General features: G+C 42.2%; 2 protein-coding genes and 1 non-coding gene across 5 annotated transcripts in view; all 3 read left to right on the forward strand.

Moving 5' to 3' along the window:
* Window positions 1–18703, forward strand: part of RIC1 (RIC1 homolog, RAB6A GEF complex partner 1) — a 93508-nt gene extending 74805 nt beyond the window's left edge. For all 3 annotated transcript variants that reach the window (XM_069961932.1, XM_069961934.1, XM_069961933.1), the window contains exons 16-26: window positions 351–511; window positions 1628–1766; window positions 1904–2020; window positions 3339–4067; window positions 4376–4534; window positions 5634–5770; window positions 9732–10018; window positions 10766–10954; window positions 12205–12382; window positions 12610–12798; window positions 14114–18703. In XM_069961932.1, the coding sequence (XP_069818033.1) occupies window positions 351–511; window positions 1628–1766; window positions 1904–2020; window positions 3339–4067; window positions 4376–4534; window positions 5634–5770; window positions 9732–10018; window positions 10766–10954; window positions 12205–12382; window positions 12610–12798; window positions 14114–14399 (2571 nt within the window). In that variant the 3' untranslated portion in view covers window positions 14400–18703. The remainder of the gene's footprint in view (window positions 1–350; window positions 512–1627; window positions 1767–1903; window positions 2021–3338; window positions 4068–4375; window positions 4535–5633; window positions 5771–9731; window positions 10019–10765; window positions 10955–12204; window positions 12383–12609; window positions 12799–14113) is intronic.
* LOC138787648 (U2 spliceosomal RNA) lies at window positions 2884–3081 on the forward strand. Its single transcript, XR_011362413.1, has one exon. It is a non-coding gene; the product is annotated as a U2 spliceosomal RNA (small nuclear RNA).
* The window catches only part of MLANA (melan-A), a 66402-nt gene continuing 58158 nt past the window's right edge, over window positions 14419–22662 (forward strand). Inside the window, exon 1 of the mRNA XM_069961940.1 lies at window positions 14419–14740. The gene's annotated coding sequence lies outside the window, so the exon portion shown is untranslated. The remainder of the gene's footprint in view (window positions 14741–22662) is intronic.

Consider the following 22662-nt stretch of genomic DNA (forward strand, 5'->3'; position numbering starts at 1 on the left):
TTTAAAAAGGGCCACCAGCCAAAAAAAAGACTTACCTGTTGCTGCAGTCCCCACTGGTTCCCGGTACTCTCTGCTTTTTTCTGGTACCTATGACTATGTGACCATGCAAGAACTGCCCTGCTCAGCCAATCTCTTGCTGAGGTGGGTCACTACAGAAAGAGGCCAAGAGGACCTGGTAGGACCGCGGAGACTAAAAAACATGCCATCTTTTTTTGTCAGCACCAGGAGGGTGTAATATATAAATTATATTTATTTCTGCCTTTTGGACAACCCCTTTAATTTTGTTGTTTGTTCTTGTTTTTAACTTCTCTGTTATAAAATGTTTGCCCTACCTATTTTTTTCCCATCAGCTACGGGCTTATCTTCGTACATCCAACCTAGACAATGCTTTTGCACATGTGACCAAAGTGCAGCTGGATACATTGCTTCTTAGTGTGTTCAGAGATATGTTGATTATTTTTCGAGCCGACTGTTCTTTCTGTCTCTACAGTATTGAAAGAAAATCTGAAGGGTGAGTTACTTAAAGGAATTGTGCTTAAATAAGGCTTTTGTTGCCTTTATGTTTATAAAAAAAAATTCTAGATATTGCCATTGCTTAGTTGGTATTGTGTCTCCCTGATATTCTATTGATACTCCAGATGTGTTCAGTGTGTTTTTGAGTAGTACTCAAACATGTATTTCCATTCTCTTACTTATTTGGGCAATAACAGGACAGCACCTACTTTTCTCTGCCATGCCATAGTGCTAATGACTGATGCACTGGGTGGGACAGGCTGGCTCTGTTCTTGTGGATGACTTACATAATACAGTACTATAGAAGGTGTGTGAAGGGGGAAAAAGGGTTATTGATGCACTGTGTTTGTAAGGTGCTGTGTCAGCAGAAGCACAACGAGAAAGTCATTCACCATTATATATGGCCATGAAGCGCCCTAGTGGAACCCTAAAGGCATAATATAGCAAGCTTAATGGAATCAGAGACCCTGAGGGTATCTCTCTGGAAATGGGGTGGGGGCAGGGAAGTAGGGGGAACAGGCTCCTAAATTCTTATTAGTAGGTAAAACAAAGAAGTGGATATGTTCAATTCTTGACAAGAGAACATGAAATAGCTAGTGGATCAGATTGCTCCTCTCCTGGAAGGGATATACGATACCCCAAGTAGAAGATATACAGGGGCTCTACATTTGATAGGAGTTTTGATATGGAGGGGGTAGGGGCCTGAGTAATTCGAGAGAGGAAGGGTTGGAAACTTCCGTTGGGGGAAAGGATAAATAGGTAAAAGAATAACTGAATTTTCAGGCATTCAGGGTTGCTCCCTGGAAAGTGGAAATTTGGAAAATGTTAATGGAATTTGTAATAAGTAAAAGGAAGCATGGATTGGTAGTTATTAGAATTTTCCTAACAAAATGTAAGTGCAATAGATCTAATTTTTCACAGTTTTTAGAATCATTGTAGGATTTATTTTAGTGGAATTGTTGTGGTCATGTTGAAAGGTAATATATCTCCACTATTGGCTTCCCTCCAAAATATAGCTGTATTAATGTGCAATCACATTTACATATTTGATACCATATTTTGCACCTACATTTTTAGGACTGTGTTAATTCTATGTTTGGTTTCATTGCCGCAGTCCTCATCCTTTGGTCTGTTTACAAGTCCTTCAGGAAGTGTCTATGTCACGGTACATTCCCCATCCTTCACTTGTTGTATCCGTTACTCTGACGTCGGTGAGGACAGAGACTGGCATTTCACTAAAAATTCCCCAACAGGTGCGGTACTTTAATACTAAGAATAAACCTTGTACTGTGTTTTTATGTTATATTTGTATTAAAGTATTTATATAAAGTAATCTCAAGGTTCATTCAAAATAGAGGTGAAATATGGATATCCCTGTTATTTCTTGTAGGCATGTGATGCAGAAAGCATTATGTTGAATCTAGCAGGCCAGCTCATAATGTTACAACGGGATCGGTCAGGTCCTCAGATCCGTGAGAAAGAAGCCAATTTGCAGCAGCGGAAACTTGTAAGTAAGCAGTTCAAGTTTAAGGGTGCGTTCTTGTCTTTACTGCAAATTTCAAAACATGCACTTGTGTTGTGTACTTTGACATAAATTCCTGTAGTCCACTACATCACATAAATTACTACCAAAGTTACAGCTTCAATATGATTTAATGATGGTGGTCAAGCAACAAATCCTACTCATAAACACATGCCAGGTGCCCCCTGCAGCATTGGTGTGTTTTTAGCAAGCATGTTGATGTGTCAAAACTTTTAAAGATACAGTGGCTGGCACTACTATAAAGTCCGTGGAAAAAAGGTAAATATGCAGGAAATGGAGCGTGGAAAAATAAATAAATAAATAAATAAATAAATATATATATATATATATATATATATATATATATATATATATGAAAATATATATATAAATGTGGTGCTCACCCCTTGTTCAGACTGTAGATATAACGTGATGCAAGTAGAAAAAAGAGAGATGATCGGGGGGCACTCACCATAAAATTCTTCGTGACAGCTGTTTCACACATGATTCGTGCTTCTACAGCGTCTGTAGAAGCACGAATCACGTGTGAAACAGCTGTCACGCCCCCTGCAACCAACATGGTGCTGGCGTCCTCGGTCCCTGCTGCATGGAGTTTTTAATGAATTGAAATAAATAAAGGAGAATTTTACGGTGAGTGCCCCCCGATCATCTCTCTTTTTTCTTCTTGCATCATGTTGATGTGTCTACTTTTGTGAAACTGCAATTCTTATTTTTATGAAAGATAAATATAAGCATTTTATATAAAGCATAACTGTATATACATACCATATATACAACAGTTTCATCTTACAGTAGATTTTTGAAACTTTTGTTAGTCCTGTTAGTTAATGGATCCTTAGCTAGTTTTACTTTGGCTAAGATCAAGTGTAGTATCTGTTCTTATCAGTTTAATATCTGATACGTCCCCTATTTGGGGACCATATATTCAATGGATTTTTAGAACAGGGAGATGGAAAAAGAGCTTGCTCTGTCCTCTCCAGGCATTGACCTGGCATTGCAGTGCTTCCAGGTTCAGTGCAAAAAAAAAGAAAAGGTAGGTATGCCTTAAACCCTTATGCATTTGGATGGTCATGTAGGTTTCTTGCTCAATCTTATTAACCAAAGATAATGAAAATTACTAATTTTTGTTAGAAAGTGAAAATGCTTGTAAACACTGCTGGAATTTCCAGTGGGATCTGTTTTTTCCCACTATAATAATTCTAAAGCCATGTGTTAAACTGTCAGTGCCCTGGTCGTAAGTTGCAGATGCACTAATGCTTAATGGTACTGTGCTTTATTTAAGCTGCCGTTTTGTGCCCCAGTGGTCTTGGCACAGTCTGTGGAAAATGTCTGGAGCACCTGTCGGGCCAATAAGCAGAAACGCCATTTGCTGGAGGCATTGTGGCTTAGCTGTGGTGGCGCAGGCATGAAGGTTTGGCTTCCTTTGTTTCCCAGAGATCATCGTAAACCGCATTCCTTCCTGTCCAGACGGATAATGCTCCCGTTTCACATCAACATCTATCCACTTGCAGTTCTGTTTGAAGATGCTCTAGTTCTTGGAGCCATTAATGAAACTGTGGCTTATGACTGTTTGAACAACCTTTGCTCTCCTGCTGATCATTTGGAGGTTCAGTTCCCTTACTGTATTGTAGAGAGGACCTCACAAATCTACCTCCACCACATTCTAAGACAGCTGTTAGTCAGGAATTTAGGAGAGCAAGCTTTGCTCTTAGCCCACTCGTGTGCCTCTTTACCGTATTTCCCACATGTGCTAGAACTCATGCTCCACGAAGTATTGGAAGAAGAAGCTACCTCACGGGAACCCATTCCCGACCCACTGCTTCCCACTGTGGCAAAATTCATCACAGAATTCCCCCTCTTTCTTCAGACAGTGGTGCATTGTGCTCGTAAGACAGAGTATGCCCTTTGGAATTACTTATTTGCTGCTGTAGGCAATCCTAAGGACTTGTTTGAGGAGTGCCTAATGGCTCAGGACCTTGACACAGCTGCATCTTATCTCATCATCCTCCAGGTAGATATGTGTATAATAACTTCTAAACTTTCACATTCCTGATAATGTAATAAAGTATATTGATTGGGTCATCCATGAACTTCTCTGTGCTATAAAAATTCACCTACCCTGAAATATATTATTATTTACTATCTAAATATATTTGATGCAATGAACTTCAGCTGAACCAACCACGCACTGAAATTGTCTATTTCTTATAGTCCTTTCTGTGTGGAAGGGGGTATACCATAAATTGGCAATAAAATTAAATCTGATTTTACATACCGCTAGTAACCATAAGAAGGAAACTTACTATCTATCTGTTACAGAACATGGAGGCAGCAGCGGTAAGCAGACAGCATGCAACTCTCCTCTTTAACACTGCACTGGAGCAGGGCAAGTGGGATCTTTGCAGGCACATGATAAGATTTCTGAAAGCTATTGGATCTGGTGAATGTGAGACACCTCCAGCTACTCCCACTTCACAGGTTTGTATTACTCGGAACACAGGGGAGAATTTATCAAGACTGGCGTTCTCATGTGCCGGTCTTAAATAAACCACCCCCATGCAATCCTCTTAGTAAATCTGGCATAACTGATTTTCCTTTCAGAAACCGCGCGACTCTTGTCCTCTGTGTGTGGTATTGCAGCCTAATTTCACAGAAGTGAATGGGGCTTGGTTGTAATTCTATACACAATGGTAAAGAGCTGTGGTGCTCTTTTATTGGCAGAAAGCAGATATGTTTTTTAATCATGGATAACCCGTTTTAATATTGAAGTAAATCAAAATGTAAATCAAGTGTAAGCAAGCTTCAGTTTAAAATCCCTGCATCTTTTTAAAGTGCGTTTTTTGTGATTGACAGAAATTGCAGGCATCCTAGTACCACTGTGTTGAATATAACCTTTTTGACTAGACTGTTAAGAAACATGGCCTTTCCACCATGGACATGAGAGGCGCACCAAAACGTAACTTGTCAAGGAAATAAGGGCTAGAATACATCATTGCTGATATATAATATAATTGTCTTATCAGGACTTTTTGTTGACATCTGTCTTTACTAGCATAGTAAACTAAGTAACTAACTGAATTTCTGTAAGCAAGTACCAATCTCCTAGATCAGCACTCACTTACTGAGCCCATTCACTGTCCGATAATCTGTTAGCAAGGGCTGCATGGAAATGGTTAACAATGTTAACGTACAGAAACTGTTTTCAGAATCTATACGAATGATGGCGATATCCTGATACAATGCTATTTTAGTTGCATTGACCTTGAATAGAGTGACAGCATGCATGCTTAACCACTGTACCATCAAACAGGGGACACGGGACCTCAGTGTTCCAACACATATCACCTATCCCGTGATTCTGGTTGATTTAAGAGTTCTTAATGGATGTCAATGCTACATCTTTCTTAGAAGGCTATTTGCAATAAACTATCTGCTTTTAAGATTTGGAGAGCATTTAACATAAACCTAATAATTTATATAAATCTATTGAACTACAAGAAACAAAGAATGTGTAATGGTGAAAGGTCAAAGTGCTGATTTACCTAAAAGCTAAACAATTGTTTTTACATGTTTACAGGAGCCAAGCTCTACTAGTGGTTTTGAGTTCTTTAGAAACCGAAGCATAAGTTTATCTCAATGTGCTGAGAATCTTCCTGTTGGAAAGTTTAGCCTTCAGAAAACTCTGAGCATGCCCTCTGGCCCTGCCGGCAAACGGTAAGGATAAAGTGTTCTTAAAGGGAACCAATCCCGCTAAAAAAGGCCATGAAGCTAAGGAAACGTGCTGGTACATCACCCAGCACGCTTCCCAAACATACCCTGTACCCTGCGTACCATGTACATATAAACCGCAAAGTTAGTTTATCTCCCGCACTGTATGAAAATTACCTGCTAAGTAGTCATGGTGGACGGATGGCTTGTTCATCTAGTCACGGTCCTGGGCGGGCTCCGGCGCTGTATTCACGCTACTCTGGACGTGTTGAAAAGACGTCAGCAGGCAGTTCTTTTTAACACGCCCAGAGGGGCGTGATTACAGCATCGGAGCCCGTCCAGGACCGTGACTAGATGAACAAGCCATCAGCCCACCATGACTACTTGAACAAGCCACCCACCCACCATGACTACTTAGCAGGTAATTTACGTACAGCGCGGGAGATAATTAAACTAACTTTGCGGTTCATATGTACATGGTACGCAGGGTACAGGGGTATGTTTGGTAAGCGTGCTGGGTGATGTAAGGAGCTGAGCCATCCCTATATGTGTCAGGTGCAGCTATATGTTACAGCTGACATCAGCCTGCAACTACTGAGTATGGACCGATCCCAGCAATTTAACTCCACATGCCGCGATTGGTATTGATTGCAGCACGCAGAGAGAGACCTGACACCCCACGCAACACAAAAACGAGTTGCCGATCGGTTGCAATGGCTGCTGGAGTTCTATACTTATTTTCTCTGCTGATTGAGTCTGCCTTAGGCAGACTTTAATAAATGACGTACATATGTAGTAACCCAAGGGAGCCAGGTTGTGGTGTAGTATGGCTGGGCAAGATGGTGTTGTACCCCTCAGACATTGTCACATTAGCCAGGAGTGGTATGTGTGTCCACCCCTGGATGTACCAATATACACTTTTAGGCTAGGTTCACACTACGTATATTTCAGTCAGTATTGTGGTCCTCATAATGCAACCAAAACCAGGAGTGGATTAAAAACACAGAAAAGATCTGTTCACACAATGTTGAAATTGAGTGGATGGCCGCCATATAACAGTAAATAACTGCCATTATTTCAATACAACAGCCGTTGTTTTAAAATACCAGCAAATATTTGCCATTAAATGACGGCCATCCACTCAATTTCAACATTGTGTGAACAAAGCCTTTCTGTGTATTCAATCCACTCCTGGTTTTGGTTGCAATATGAGGACCACAATACTGACTGAAATATACGTACTGTGAACGCAGCCTTAAAGGTCACCTGTCACCCCCCGTGCCAGGGTGACAGGCTCCCGTCTCCCTGTTAGATCCCCCTATACTTACGTGATCCCGCCGGGTCCCGCTTCCTGATGCGGTCGGGTCACGGAGATTTCAGCGCCCGAAGCCCGGCGCGCGCGCTGACAGCAGTGTCAGATGCCCATAGAGAATGAATGGGGAGTCCGATGCTCCGTTATTCTCCATGGGCATCGGACTCATCTCTCAGCGCGCGCGCGCCGGGCTTCGGGCGCAGAAATCTCCGTGACCTGAGGCATCAGGAAGCGGGACCCGGCTGGATCACGTGAGTATAGGGGGATCTAACAGGGGGTCGGGAGCCTGTCACCCCGGCACGGGGGGTGACAGGTCCTCTTTAAGTTAGAAGTTGTGCAAATGTAGTGCTGAGAATCCTTGGTGAACTTAAAGTGACACTGTCATCTCCTTTTTGCATTTTGACATCTCTACACAGGTGTAAAGGGTAAATTTAGCGTTTTTTATACCTTATTTCATATCATACGTCATGGTGTGTGTTCGAGTAAAAACTGTCCTTTTCTCAACTGCAGATTGTATTAAGTGGACGTGACCTCACAACATTAGCGCCACTTAGCCCCGCCCACAACAGCACAGTTGGCCCCGCCACCTTGTCGGCCATTGGAACAGGCTGGCCAAAAGGTCTAGGGCCAACGGTGCCGTTGTAGGTGGGGCTAAATGGCGCTAATGTTGTGAGGCCACGCCCACTTAATACAATCTGCAGTTAATAAAAGGACACTTTTTACTTGAACAAACACCATGACGTATGGTATGAAAAATGCTAAATTTACCCTTTACACCTGTGTAGAGATGTCAGAATGCACAAAGGAGGTGACAGTGTCACTTTAAACAGGAACAACTACTGTAAATTCTTACAAGGCACAGTTAATCACAGGTGCAGGCTTTTGACAAAAATTGCAAATACACAGGCAATTCTGGATCCTTAGAGCTGGGTTCTTGTGTTATAGAGTATATACTTTAAATCTGAGTTTCTCACTGGTGGATATAGGAATGCTAGGTCTCTAGGTGCGCTGTAGTTAACATGTAGTTAAACTTTGGAATTGAGGGAAGGGCGCCACCATGGGGTCTTGCCTATGTAGTGACAAAACTCTGCTGGGGTGACCTGACTGAAGAGGACTTGTTTGAAGAATAACCTGTACTCACAGTTGGGAGAAATGCTGCCTATGGCCAGAAGAGATCATAGAGTGCCTGGACTGGGAACACAGGCCCTGGGCCTATACAACCAGGGGAACAGCTAACCCCTCAAGATTACCCAAGTAGGACAAGCAAAGGTCAATGGAGTCTGGGGCTTTATAGCACTTTCCTCCACAGGGGATAGTCCAGACAGTAGAAGGACTTGCTGAATAACACAACTGAAGAAATGGTCACCTCCAGGCGTAGGCAAGGTTTGTCCCTTTTTAGGTAGTTGCCCCTTGTTAGGTTTTAGCCCTGCATACTGCCTGTGACAGGAACAGAGAGCTACTAAGGACTCCTCCCTCACTAGCAGCTCCTGTGGACTACACTGCCTAGCAACAACTGGCTCCAACTGTCTGTTTTACCTCAGTAAATATCTTGTTCTGTGATTGGAAGGCCCTGTATACTAGGCTGTGATAGGTGGGTGAGGTGTGTGTGGTACCCAGCTTACGGATTGGTTACAGCAGAGTCACCTGACAGTGGCTGACATAGCATCAACAAACAGTTACAATTAACCCTTTCATAACATAACATAAAACTCCTTCAGCTGTGCATATGGTGTACAATAGACAGTGACACCCAGTGGCAAAAAATAGGAAGTGCAATCAGAAATAGGAAATACAGATACAAATAGAAAATGTAGATGGAGTGCAGATACCCTTCACCCAGAGGGTACTATAGGAAGCTACCTTACTACAGGTGGGCAAGACCATAGCGGGGACCACACCCACTCTGAAACACTTCACATACCACTCCACAGCCATAGCTATTATATAGGAAGGGCCCAGGAGAAGTATACATGATAATAGAGATACTAGGCCCTATTTTGTCCCTGACTATGAATTCATTGACCTCCTGGTAGGTCATCCCCTTGTCCAGGCAAGGTTAGACCTAATGTCTACATGTGTTGTAGGGTACAACATCCACGTGATTGTGTCATTACAGTGCCGCCAATGTTCAAACACTTTCCACACTCCTGGCATTATATTATTACTTCATGCAGCATGGCGAAAAAATCCCCAACATGGCTTCCCTGTCAGTGTTTCACAGGATGTGGGAATAAGCCGTTTGAATGTTACACATTTACCAAACGTCGTCTAAGGGGGAAGGAGTTAAATCACCCATGGAGGATCACTACATGCAATTAAATTATAGTAACTATGCAGGGCTTTGCTGCTATGGCTAAAATACAAATGCAGACATAAAATACAGCACACTGCAAATGCTAAGATATATGCACAATATAGATATTTGGCTGGCTTGGAAAAAAAGACACATAAGCAAGCCAAGCCCCCAGCAATGAAGTAACTTTGTGGTGTGTCATCCCATGCTGTAAAAAGTATATGGGACAACATTTCAGATTAAAACACTTTGTAGGGTGACACGCTTCTGCATATATGCCTTATACTGATGTTATGCATAACTGAGGATGCTTTGGTGATTTGATGGTACAATAAAGATTCTATTTTCTGTGTTGCGTTTAGGTGGAGTAAAGACAGTGACTGTGCAGAGAACATGTACATAGACATGATGTTATGGAGGCATGCGCGGAGACTTCTGGAGGAAATCAGACTAAAAGACCTTGGCTGTTTCTCTGCACAGCTGGGATTTGAGCTGATAGGCTGGTTGTGCAAAGAACGCACACGGGCAGCACGGGTGGAAGATTTTGTTACTGCCTTGAAGAAGCTTCATAAGGATTTCCTTTGGCCTTTTCCAGTTATACCAGTCTCTTCCATCAGCTCGCCATTTAAGAATGGCAAATTCCGGACAGGTGCGTTGTCTGTAGTTGATTTCAAATTGGGAGGGTGAATTAGGGTGTGTCAGAATCGTTGCAACTGAAAATCAGTTTTTTATTTGTTTATTTTTTTATATTATCTGAATGGGCTTGTTGCACAGCATCACTGTCCCAGTATGCAACAGAATTCAGTGGCTGTAGGTTCAGTTGTCTCCAGGTTTAAGGGTGGGTTCGTACATACCGGAATCGAAGCAGATTTCACTCTGCGAGTTCTTTGGCGAAATCTGCTGCGATTCCTGGTACTGTCAGTTTGAATAGGTTTGCATACTCACAGCAGAATTTTTATTCCACTGTGAGTATGTAAAGCACCATCCCCCTTAACCCGCCACAGCCCGGTGATTACATTACCCCTCCATGCTGCAGCCTGCTTCTGTGGCTCCAGGCTCCCTGACATCCCGCTCAGCCAATCAACGTGCTGTCAGGGAGCTGGGAGCCACAGAAACAGTCTGGAGCGCAGACGGGGTCAAGTATTCATGGGGCCGCGGCAGGTTAAGGGGGATGGTGCTTTACATACAGTGAAACGAAAGTACTTTAGTACTGGGAAGCAGATTTTTCCATTTGTAGCTGAAAGTATAAAACAGAGTTATATTCTGTAATCAGATTATTCTGGCAGAAATCAACGCATATGTCTGTGGTAAACACATTTATTTATTTGTAAAATTCTGAACCAAGCCATTTCAATATAGAATTTTAGTATGACCGTTTTACTCTGTTGATTTTCAGCCATTGGAGAGCCGATCTTGAAATCCCAATCTGCTGATAACTTTCTTGATGGGGATAGTGGGGTTCCAAGTGTTCCCCGAAGTCACACTTGGATGGGAAGTATTGGAACTGCTCATCGAGAAATGGACACTGCCTCATCTCACAGTCCCCACACACAGGATGCACTCCTTTCTCCTTTATTAAGTAAAGGTATACACAAAAATGTTCCTTTTATGCTATGTCTTCAAAGGGGTTTTCCCATCTCAGCTCTTATCCATAGGATAGGGCAGTGATGGGCCACCTTTTCAGCTTGGTGTGTCAAAATTCGACAACAAAAACGAGCATAACTCGGGTGGTCTGTCACTACTACAAAAAAAACATAATTTTTGCGATATTTATAGTTTAAACAACAAAAATATATACCACCTGTCCCCATCCTTCACCAGCATACCGTTTTAGTCCCCTCTGGCCCCTTATCCCTTCACCTGTATACACCTCCAATCCCCCCTGGCCCCTCATCCCTTCACCAGCATACACCTCCAGTCCCCCCGGGCCCCTCATCCCTTCACCAGCATATACCCCCAGTCCCCTCGTGCCTTCATCAGCATACTCCCTCAGTCCACCTGCCCCCCCATCCCTTCACCAGCATACACCTCCAGTCCCCCTGCTCATCCCTTCACCAGCAACCTCTAACACCCCCTTGCCCCGTATACTCACCAACTTGCTGAAGCAGGTCCGGTCACCAGTGACCAGCAGGAGCTTGGTGCCACAGATTTCTGTAGGGCAGGTGCACAGGAGAGTGGCACTGTTGCTCAGCTTATGTAGGCAGTGCAGGAGCTTGGCGCTGCTATGCATTTAATCAGAGGCCTGGTTCACATGGAGCACGTATTGGGCAGGAGGTGTGGCGGGGTACTTGGGGCGGGCAAGGCCTGGGAGCACTGCCAGACCCTGGCTACTATAATTCCGGTGCCACCAGGGCTGTGCAAGGCTTCTGTGAAATGCTTCTCGGCACGTGGCCACATACTTCTCTGCATGCGGCCATGTGTCAGCGAACATGGCTACGCGTGTCATAGGTTCGCCATCACGGGGATAGGGGATAAAAAGCTGAATTCTGGGGTTCCAACTGCTGAGACCCCCTCTAATCATGAGAATGGAAGAATTCAGCAGTATCATAGAGAATACATGGTGCTGTGGCAGCACAGGCATTATGAGCACTCATTTCATTGCAGGGCAGTTGTGACCCTGTTCTTTAGATTGGTGGAGGTCCTGTCAATTGGATAGGGAATAACAACCTGAGATGCAGAAAAATATCTGATCCAGGAGGCAATTTGAAAAATATGCAGTTTGGATGCAAAAATGCTTTTTTCTTAAGCTCATGTCTCTTTATCCTACACTATGTAGTAAATTGTTTTAGACTATGATTTTTTTCTTTTTCTCTCTTTGAACTGGTTGCTATGTAGGAGATGAATGTAGCATTGGTTCAGCAACTGACCTCACTGAGACAAGTTCCATGGTAGACGGTGACTGGACAATGGTAGATGAGAACTTCTCCACCCTGAGTCTTACTCAGTCAGAACTAGAACACATTTCAATGGAGCTGGCTAACAAGGGACCCCACAAATCTCAGGTCCAACTTCGGTATGTGGTAATTATGGAATAAAGTGTGTGTGTGTGTGTGTATGTGCGTGTATATATGTATGTGTATGTATATATATATATATATATATATATATATATATATATATATATATATATATATATATATATATATAATGTGCACATAGAAGTATGATGTATTTTATAGATGTAAGATGTAGAAAAAGCTGCATGCATAATGAACATTTATCTATTTCTTCTCCCTACAGCTACCTATTGCATGTTTTCATGGAGGCAGGCTGCCTGGAGTGGTGTGTGATCATTGGGCTTATACTGCGAGATTCTTCAGTTATTAACCAAGTGTTGAACTTTTTACAATGCCCTGAAGTTGCAGAGGAGATGTTACAGGACATTCTGAATGGAATACAGGCTGTGGATGCCTGGGCCCTTAATGATTGGTCAGTGTGAACAAAATGTTTGTTAGTTTTCGTTAAATCCGCTGATTTATCAATATGTAAATACAAAATGTAGAACATACAGATCATGGCACTCATCTAGGATCTTGCATTCTGGCTTTATTAAGGTGCATGCATAATGGTTATGCAGGGAAAGGAGCGTTACAATGGCATTGGCTGTTTTGTATGTGTCTATACTTCATCAGCTGGACTACATACTGACACATACAAAATAGCCATTTTGTTGTAGTGCCCTGGCGGTGTCCTTCACTTCCCTTCCTGCACAACTATTATCGTGTTTCCCTGAAAATAAGACAGTTCTTTTTTTTTTCCCCTCAAAAACAAGCACTGGGTCTTATTTTCGGGGATGTCTTATTTCTCTCCCCCCGCCCCCTTAGCATGGGGGAGGGAGATAATACATCCTTCCCGCAATATTCACCCCAAGACCAAGAGCACATCAGTGGCGGGACGTGCGCAAAGCATGGTGGGACGTGCGTCAAGCATGCGGTGGTGGGTATCGAGACATGCAGAGGATGTGGGGGCCATGGACCTGTATGTCTGTGGCACCGGCTGTAAAGGTCCACAAGGGCATATCGTGAGTCCTGTGTGGTGGCTGGCAACAGGGTGGCCTTACTTTCGGGGGGTGCCCTAGTTTAGAGTAGGGGGTGCCTTATTTTATTGGGGATGCCTTACTTTAGGGTAGTTGGTAGGGTAGTTGAGGTCTTATTTTAGGACAGTGTTTTACTTTTGGTGAAACGCGGTACGTACGCACCTTTATTGTAGCACACTTATTGCTATAGATCTTTGCTGCATATTCCTAGACTGTAAGATGATGGAGATGCTGTAACGGTGTATTCCTACACAGTGCCAGATGCAAAGCATCCTACCCATGTCTGTTATCAATATGTAAATTAGGTAAGTTTTGTGCACTGGGGGCGGTACTACAGCACTCTACAGCGGTGCACCACTGAACCTTGCCCACTCACTGCTTCCTCTTGAAATATGAGGTGCCGCTCTGCAGTGATTCCTGCAGCTCATCACTGCAGAGTGCCAGACAAATATTTATAAGGAGACGCATGTAGGCGGGCGGTTCGTGCAGTGAGGGCTGTAGTACCACACCCACTACACCAAACTGCCTAATGTACATATTTTTAAAGCGACAGAGAATAAAGGTAAGAAAAATTCCTTCATTCTCAGCGTCCCCCAGTCCTGTGGGAAACTGGTCTTCTGCTGTTAGTTTCCCTTTAAGTAGCTATTATTATGTTATAATTTGCCTATACCTATATTATCTATTTATGTATTCTATATTATTCTGCAGCCCTGGATACAAGCCATTCCTGAACATAATAAAACCTCAGCTTCAGAAGATGAGCGAAGTAACAGTGGAGCAAGTACAACCTGAAGCTTTTCAGCCCACAGTCATCTCAAAGGTCACAGAGCAATCTAGTCCAAGGGCAGAGGACAGCCGCAGCTCTACTAGCCATAGTGCCAGCCCTCAAAGTGACACTAGCAGCTGTAACGTCAGCAGACATGAGGAGAATGTTTCAAGACAAGAGCAAGATGAGGTTCCTCAAGAGGGAAGCTATGACTGCATTATCTCCTAATGCTACATGAGCTTCTCTGGCTGCAATCACGACAGTATTATAGACCGAATCAATCACATGTGGCTGGTCACATAGTTGACGGTTTTAATGGGTGTTTTTTCTGAGTGGTTTCCAAGAAACCATAAGTCTGCAAATTTGAAGCCTTATGTTTGTTTTGTTTGTATATCTTTTTTTTTTCTTAAATACATTTTTATTCTTAATAATAAGAACTTAAGGCAGTGTACATCTGAAACCAATCGCTCCTATATCCTGGATACAAAGCTGTGCTGAGCTGTATGGTGATAAGATGTTAATTATACATCATGTGTGTATGAGAAGAGAACTCCACTACAGAATCTGGGGTAAGAAATGATTTATTTTAACTGTACACATTATGTGGTTCTGCTGGCCATTTCACAGTTGGAGCCGTTACATATTTTCAGCTTCAACGTCTTATTTATTTCATCTTCTAATAACCCAAAAACTGCAAGAGGCTTGATAAGGATTTGGGTCTCCTCCGTTTTTGTGAGGAGTTATTGTAGGTTGTTTGAATACGTTCTGACTTGTGTTGCCTACTTTGATGGATCAGTGGAGCAGACTTTGACATTGCTGAACATTTGGGTGCTATGATCTTTCTTTCATACATCTGAAAAGGTTTGGTATCTGAGTGTAAATAATGTGTATTTTTGTGAATACTCTCTCTAAACATTATAAAGATTGCAGTTTATTATTATGAATTTGTAAGAAAGTTGCAGGTCCGCCAGCGACTGCCTGCCACTAGCTGGAAAGCCATTTTTTGCACTTTGCAGTGGACACAATGCTCTGTTATGTCATTTCTCCAACCACACTGTGCTTCTACAGGTTCTTCATTTTAAAAGGAGCCTGTTTATGCTACCCTCTGAGGGCAGCTAAAGTAAAGACAGGCATTCTGATATCACTCACAGTGCTGACATCCTGCTGCAATGGATGTAATTTTTACATATCTCAAACATATGCACACTAAGATAACACACAATTTGAAATTGGCCAGTCTGTCACTGCTTTATGCTTCCCTTAAAGGGAATCTGTCACTAGGTTTATGTCGCCTCAAAACAGGGCAGCATAAACTATTGACAGAAATGCTGAACAGATCAATGTATTACTTACATAATTTTATTCAGCCATTCTCCTAATATGAAGGAGAATAGGTTCACACCCCTCCCCCCCGCCCTCCAGCTGCTGATTGGCAGTTATCGATCCATGCTGTGTATAGGCAGTCGACTGTCAATCAGCAGCTGGTGGGTGGAGTTCTCTCATATAATTATTGTCCATGTTATTCAGAAAAATATCTCTGAATCAGCTGCACACGACATTGTAAGTGATACATAAGCTTGTCTGTCGCTTATTTCTGCTACCCTTAGATAAGACAGCATATACCTACTCACAGAATCTCTTTTAAAAGGAAATCCTGAACAGGGCAAAGGATTTCCTTTAGGGTATAAACCCACACACCGTATATGCAGCGTATTTACTGCTGCGATACGCAGCAAACTCGCAGCAAAATCGCAGCAGATTAGATCTAAATAACTGAACACAGCATCAAATCTGTACCAACAAATCTGCTGCGTATTTGTTGCATATCTGCTGCATATCTGGTGTGTGTGTTTATACCCTTAAAGAGGATGTGTCTGCTCTCCTGACATGTCTGTTTAAGTACATATGGGGGACATTTATCAAGACTTGCATATAAGTACACAACGCCCCGCTCTCTCAATCGGATTAACCCGGAGGCGCACAACAAATCTACACCAGCTTAGGAGCAGGTGTAGATTTGTGCCATGATTTACACCTGTGAGCAAGGTAAATCATGATAAATCAGGCATGGGAGGAGGCCACACCTCCTTCTCGCCTTGTCACTCCCTGTCCGCCCATCAGGCACACAGGGAATATAGCTGGCGTACGCCTCGGAAAAGGGGCACATTTTGATAAATGTCCCACTATGTGTATCCCAATAATATAGCCATTCTGGAGCATCTTCTCTCAGAATTCTGCAGTGCAATGATCCTGCAGAATAATAAATATATTGACAACTGGGTGTTAGGTTCCCCTTGTCAAAAGGTGTCTGTCTGTAGACAATGTTACTTCCAGCACTGATTGGACAGTGTCACTGTGTAGGGACAGTTTCCTATATATCCAGGAGGAATGGCACAACCCAGAGCTATAAAAAAAAAGGATGCTTCAACATTGTCATATTACAGGACATACAAATATTTTGTGAAAACATGGCAGAATTGCAGACTAATCCTCTTTAACTACTGTGACTGACCTGAGAACAAATCATTCAGTTGTCTAGCTTTTTAAATAAGGTACAAAAAGGTTTTTATTTATTACCTTTGTACAATAATTCACTTGAACATTTTTTTTGTAAATAAAAGTCAGCAGTTGTGTTCCCTAATATCTGAAACATTTATTTCTGCCATTTTGTATGTCTCTGACTTCCACCTTGTTTCACTTTCTATAAATTATGTGTGTTTAGATGGAAAACAAGAACATACATGTACCCTTTGTCAAACTTAATTTCTTTCCATTGTTAATGTCCCGAGATCTGTAAACTAAGGCTGATATCCATGCATTACAGTATTAACATATTGAAATCAGTCTGTTTTGTACTGTGCAATTTGAACAAGGAGAAACAAAACAAATGTATTATTTTATACAAGACATACATGTTTATTTTTATAATAGATCTATTTGATTATCTGGACCAAATGTTTCTAGTAACACCTCTAAATGTGGTAGAAGATGAAGGGTAATTGTAATAACGCAGGTGTTACTCAGACAGTGAAGGAGCAGGGTTTGTAACTTAAAGATGCCTAATTCTGTTATGGACATGTCCACTTTTAGGACACTTGAAGTGCAGTGAGTATTACCAATACTGGAGTCTTCTTAAAGTGTAACTGTCATTTCAAATAACTTTGCAGAGATCAGTAGTACAAGAGTTGATAAGAAACTGTGATAAGAAATAGGTTTTTCTAGGCAAAAGAGCTTCCTTCTCTACTGACAAGGCTGTTTTTCAGCCTCCCTTCTCAATTCTTATCCGTTCATTATTAAGGCAAAGTCATCTACATTACAGAGAAGCAAAGTGAAGATTTGCTGAGTCCATTATAACCTATAGAGGGGGGGAGGGGCTGAGGGGATAAGTAAACAGGAAGAGGAGAGAATCAGCCCTACAGTTTGGAGACTGTCTAGCCACAGAAAATATTGAATTCACAGTTCAGACTGCTCAGTGCTTGTCTTGGAACATGGTGAGGTTAGATTGCAGGATATTGTGCTGTGCTTCTATAGTGCAAACTGCAGGGGCTGGTTCTCGCCTATTCCTGCCCCCTTCCATAGGTTATAATGGACACTACAAACCTGTCTTTACTTTGCTTCTCTGCAACAGGAAGTGAGAGGAGGTGACAAAACAGCCTTGTGACAACAGAAGGGAGCTCTTTAGCCAATAAAACCTATTACAGAGTTTCTTAAAATCACTTGCACTATTGATTTCTGCAAAGTTGTTTGAAGTGACAATTACACTTTAAAGGGGTTATCCTAAAAACAAACAAGGTCCTACCTCGTTTGCTCTCCAGTGCCCCACTTAGTCCCTGTGACCGCCTCTGCCAGTAACTTTTGCAGACAAAGGAGGGGGGGGGGGATGGGATGCAGAAGCATGTTGCTTACTGTAACATCAGGCAGCTAATCACCCCCTCTAATTTGTGAAAGTTATTGACAGACAGCGAAGTAAAATACTGAAGAGCAAAAGCAGTAGGGCCTTTTCTGCACTCTGAATAACCCCTTTAAAATGTAAAGAATGTTTTAAATAACTGTATACTGAAAAAGGATTGCAGTGAATATGGTAGGTCCCCTAAAATGATAACCATCATAAACATTAGATAACCACTAAGCTATTGTATAAGTATGCACCTTCCTGTAAGATCTTTCTTTTATCCCATAGGTAATATATTAACCTGCTCAGGTTAGAAGGACATTGCTGAACCTGAACACTGCTTTTGATTCCTCGCAACTGCTGTTGCAAGTTGACCACCTTAGGGAGTCCTAGAAAATTTGGATACAGTCATAAGCTGTATCCTTTTTTTTTTCTGGCAGCTTCGGGGGTGCATCCAACTTCTGCAGCTGCAGGGAATTAAATGCCAAGCTTTCGGGATCTGCAACATTCTCCAAACCTGAACAGTTTGACAGGTCTGCTCAATACTAAAAATCGCATTAGAGTACCAGGGTCAATTTTGTTTTGCATCTTCATCATAGGAATGGATGTTAAAGTAAATAAAAAGCATTCAATTCAGACATCCTCCGCATTGCATTGATCTATTTTTGACCTCTACTGGAATGCATTACCACCATGTTGGGGATCATATGAATCATAAGAAAATAGGATTATCTGATTGAGTTAAAGGGGTATTCCAAGATTACCCCCTCCAAGGCGATCTCCATATTGGCCCATGGCTCCTTTGTTTTAAACAGAGACGCAGGTATGGCACTATTCATTCCTATGGAGCCATTGGAAGTAGCAGAGTTCTGTACTCAGCTCTTAAAGTGACACTGTCACCCCCTTTGTGCATTCTGACATCTCTACACAGGTGTAAAGGGTAAATTTTGCGTTTTTCATACCTTATTTCATATCATACGTTATGGTGCTTGTTCAAGTAAAAAGTGTCCTTTTATCAACAGATTGTATTAAGTGGGCGTGACCTCGTGGCATTAGCGCCACTTAGCCCCGCCCACAATGCACTGTTGGTCCCGCCCCTTGACGCCCATTGGTTGGCCGACGTAAAGGGTATGGGGACTACACCTTTCAGCCAGCCTGTTCCAATGGCCGTCGAGGGGGCGGGGCCAACTGTGGCGTTGTGGGCGTGGCTAAGTGACGCTAATGGCGTGAGGCCCCGCCCACTTAATACAATCTGCAGTTGATAAAAGGACACTTTTTACTTGAACAAGCACCATGACGTATGATATAAAATAGGGTATGAAAACAGCTAAATTTACCCTTTACACCTGTGTAGTGATGTCAGAATGCAAAAAGGAGGTGACAGTGTCACTTTAAAGAATGAATGGAGGCAGCAGAGCGAGCCTTTTCCAACTCCATAGTAGGAATGAATACAGCTGGAGCCATAGGCCAATATATAGGCCCCCCCGTGATCTTTTACTTGTCTCCTATCCTGGGGGGGACAAGTGGATAGGTGACGAGTTATTTTATCTTGAAGTAATCCTTTTAAGACTGCTCCTACTGAAATTGTAGGGCTAATCTTTACTGCCAATAGATAACCATGTACCGATAGGCTGTGTTTATGCCATCATACTTTCCATAACTTCAATTTAATGTGATCCAACTACATACTAGCTTTGTCATTTTTTGGTTATTCCTTTATGTGCAGTAAGAATTAGTACAGTGGTGTAAGCAAGAGAAATAAATTAGCGGAACACTTTGCAAATAATTTAGGTATCTGAATTGCAGGTCCTAAGGAAACTGTAAGAACAAGTGGTTACAGAACCCCAGTAATTGTCACATAAGCATTATGAAAATAGATAATTCCTTTAAATAGTATACTGGGTGAGATTGATCAAGCTGTCTTTATAGTAACAATGAGGGAGATTTATGAAACATGGTGTAAAGTGAAACTGGCTCAGTTGCCCCTAGCAACCAATCAGATTCCACCTTTTCATTTTCCAAAGAGTCTGTGAGGAATGAAAGGCAGAATCTGGTTGCTAGGGGCAACTGAGCCAGTTTCACTTTACACCATGTTTTCTTTTTTTTCTTATTAGCCCTTTCACTTGCATACCATTTCAAGTCATCATCTTCTTTAAGACACATTTCTGCATTCTCTTACAGTCTAGGGACAATTATTTCCTGGAGTTTGTTACAATGCTTAATGCACAATTCTGTCAGACACTAATTCGAATAAGTGCAATAAATTATTGAAGTAATAAATCTATCATAACTTGCTTTTCCATACATTTGACTTGTGGTTATTATGGTCTGTTTCATAGCTTTCTTTAATGGGTTTGCTCATAGAAATTCCATCATATACACATATCTCTTACCAGGTGAAGCAATTGGACTCCCACTCATGAGCTTGTTATCCCCAAATCTTTAAATAGGGAGTATAGTTGAGAGTTGGGAATACAAACTATGAGTATGAGTCCCACTCGGGACGGGAGATAAAATCTGTGCACTGGGCCTGCCTCCAGCACACCAGACTATCCTATTTGCATATTCAAAAAATTGATGACACCTCAGGAACTGGGAGCTGGATTAATGAAACCATTAGTGCTTTAATAGCAGATGTGGGGGGCACTTGATACAGAATGTGGGAAAACAAAGGGGGTTAATTGAAGATGGGGGGCTTTATAGCCTTTCAAACTTTCCTTCACCTTGTCCTCGACCTTGCTATCTTATACTTGTCATGCCATATCACTTAGTGCGCGGAGAGACCCTTATGCTTGCTTCAATAAATATCAAGGGTTGGCCAGGCTTTGCCAGATGTATATTTGAGTTTGACACCAGTTTCAGCCATTCCCTTCCTTCTAGTGGCACAATCTTCTCCACAGCCTTCCTCCTGGAATTCTGCATAATTCCATGTCTGACTTCATAGTGAAATCCTCCCACATGTTTGCAACCAAGGGCACTTATTTTGCCTGCTCTTGCTGCAGCATTAAATGTTTGTGCGGACAGTTAGCTCTCCTTGGTTCAGCCTACCTTAGACCCAACATCTCTGCAGCTTAACCTCCACAGCTCCTTTAGATAACATGGAACTGGTGTGGGCATATTTCCTGTCTTCGGCTTGGCACTCCATGATGCATCTCCTTAGTGAACTGACAAAACAGAATACCCCTCCTCTCCAACCTGTGGCAAACTAAGTAAATAGGCCAAGTCCTGAATTGGCCCAATTTAGACTGTTATGCCTGTCTTTAGAGACCCAATGTCCAAAGTTGAGATTACGGAGTGTAGTTTTTCCATCTTACCCAAGGGAACACACTCTCCACAAGCTCAATGTAATTTGGGCACTTTTAGACTTGCCTCCTCCTTCAATCAACCAGATGCCCCTTTCCTCATCCTGGAAGGACCTTGGAAGGGGCTGACTGCTTCCATGGCTAGTATTGCTCAGTGGATATGGTTGGCTATTGGCGAGGCCTATTGCACCACTATTGTATCCACTTCCATGTTACCGTCTACTCCATCGAAGCAGTAGGTGCTTCTTGGGCAATGTGTCATAGAGATTCTGCTCAACATATGCATGTTTGTCTTTTTCTGAGGAAAGAAAGTGTCAGAAAACCACCTAGGAAAAAAAATGACCAGCTTTTTGTGGTTTTTGGCCCCTTAGGCCAAAAAAAAAAGTCCACCGTCCAAAGTGTGTGCCTAAAGGAAGCTTATAGGGGTTATCAAGCATTAAAAAAAACATGGCCACTCTGTTCCAGAGACAGCACGAGAGTTGTGTCCAGTTCAGGTGTGGTATGCAATTCACTTCAATAAAACTGAGGTGCAAAACCCCTCCCAAAGTGAAGACAAGAGTGGCACTGTCTCAGGAACATGTTTCTCTAATACTGGATAACCCTTTAAACATGATTTACATTGTGTGTTGAAGCTCACAGGTGTTTCAGTCTTGTGCAGTCTTTTTTTGTGCCCATGATTATGAAGTCCAAGAAGCTAAAATTATGTTAATTAGTTTTACCATTGGAATAACAACAATTCGGGTAATATCGCCCCTGGGACGAAGGAATATTTAATGAATCAACTTAACAACAAACTTTAATCCCCTCCTCCCGGAAGTATAAATGAGCCCCGCCACCCTAACATCAGTCTAACAAAAACGACACAACATAAAGGCGGGAGACTTGTAATGCCGATTTAGTGAATTTTTTTTTTTTTTTTTTATAATTTAGCTTCCCTTATGTCCCATTGGCATCATAACAATCTGGGAATTAGCAAGCATTGTCCCCAGTGGGTGGGTTCCTCAATATAGCAGCATTAAAAACAGATCAAGTGAAGCAAATGGATTCCAGAGGCATAGAGGAACATTCTGCCCAACTAGATGGAACAGCTCTGGTGGAATGTGTTCTAGTAAACTTCGGCAGCGACAGACCTGCGGTGGTATAACACAAAGCGATAGCATCACAAATTCACCTAGAGATGGAAGGCTTAGAAGCTTTCCCCCCCCTTATTCTTTCCAGAAAACAAGATCCAAAGATTTTCTTCTTTATGAAGAGGACTCTCACTCTGTCCAAGTATATTCTGATGGTTCTGGAAACA

Source organism: Dendropsophus ebraccatus, chromosome 3, assembly GCF_027789765.1.
Source record: "Dendropsophus ebraccatus isolate aDenEbr1 chromosome 3, aDenEbr1.pat, whole genome shotgun sequence".
In the NCBI taxonomy this organism is placed as follows: Eukaryota; Metazoa; Chordata; class Amphibia; order Anura; family Hylidae; genus Dendropsophus; species Dendropsophus ebraccatus.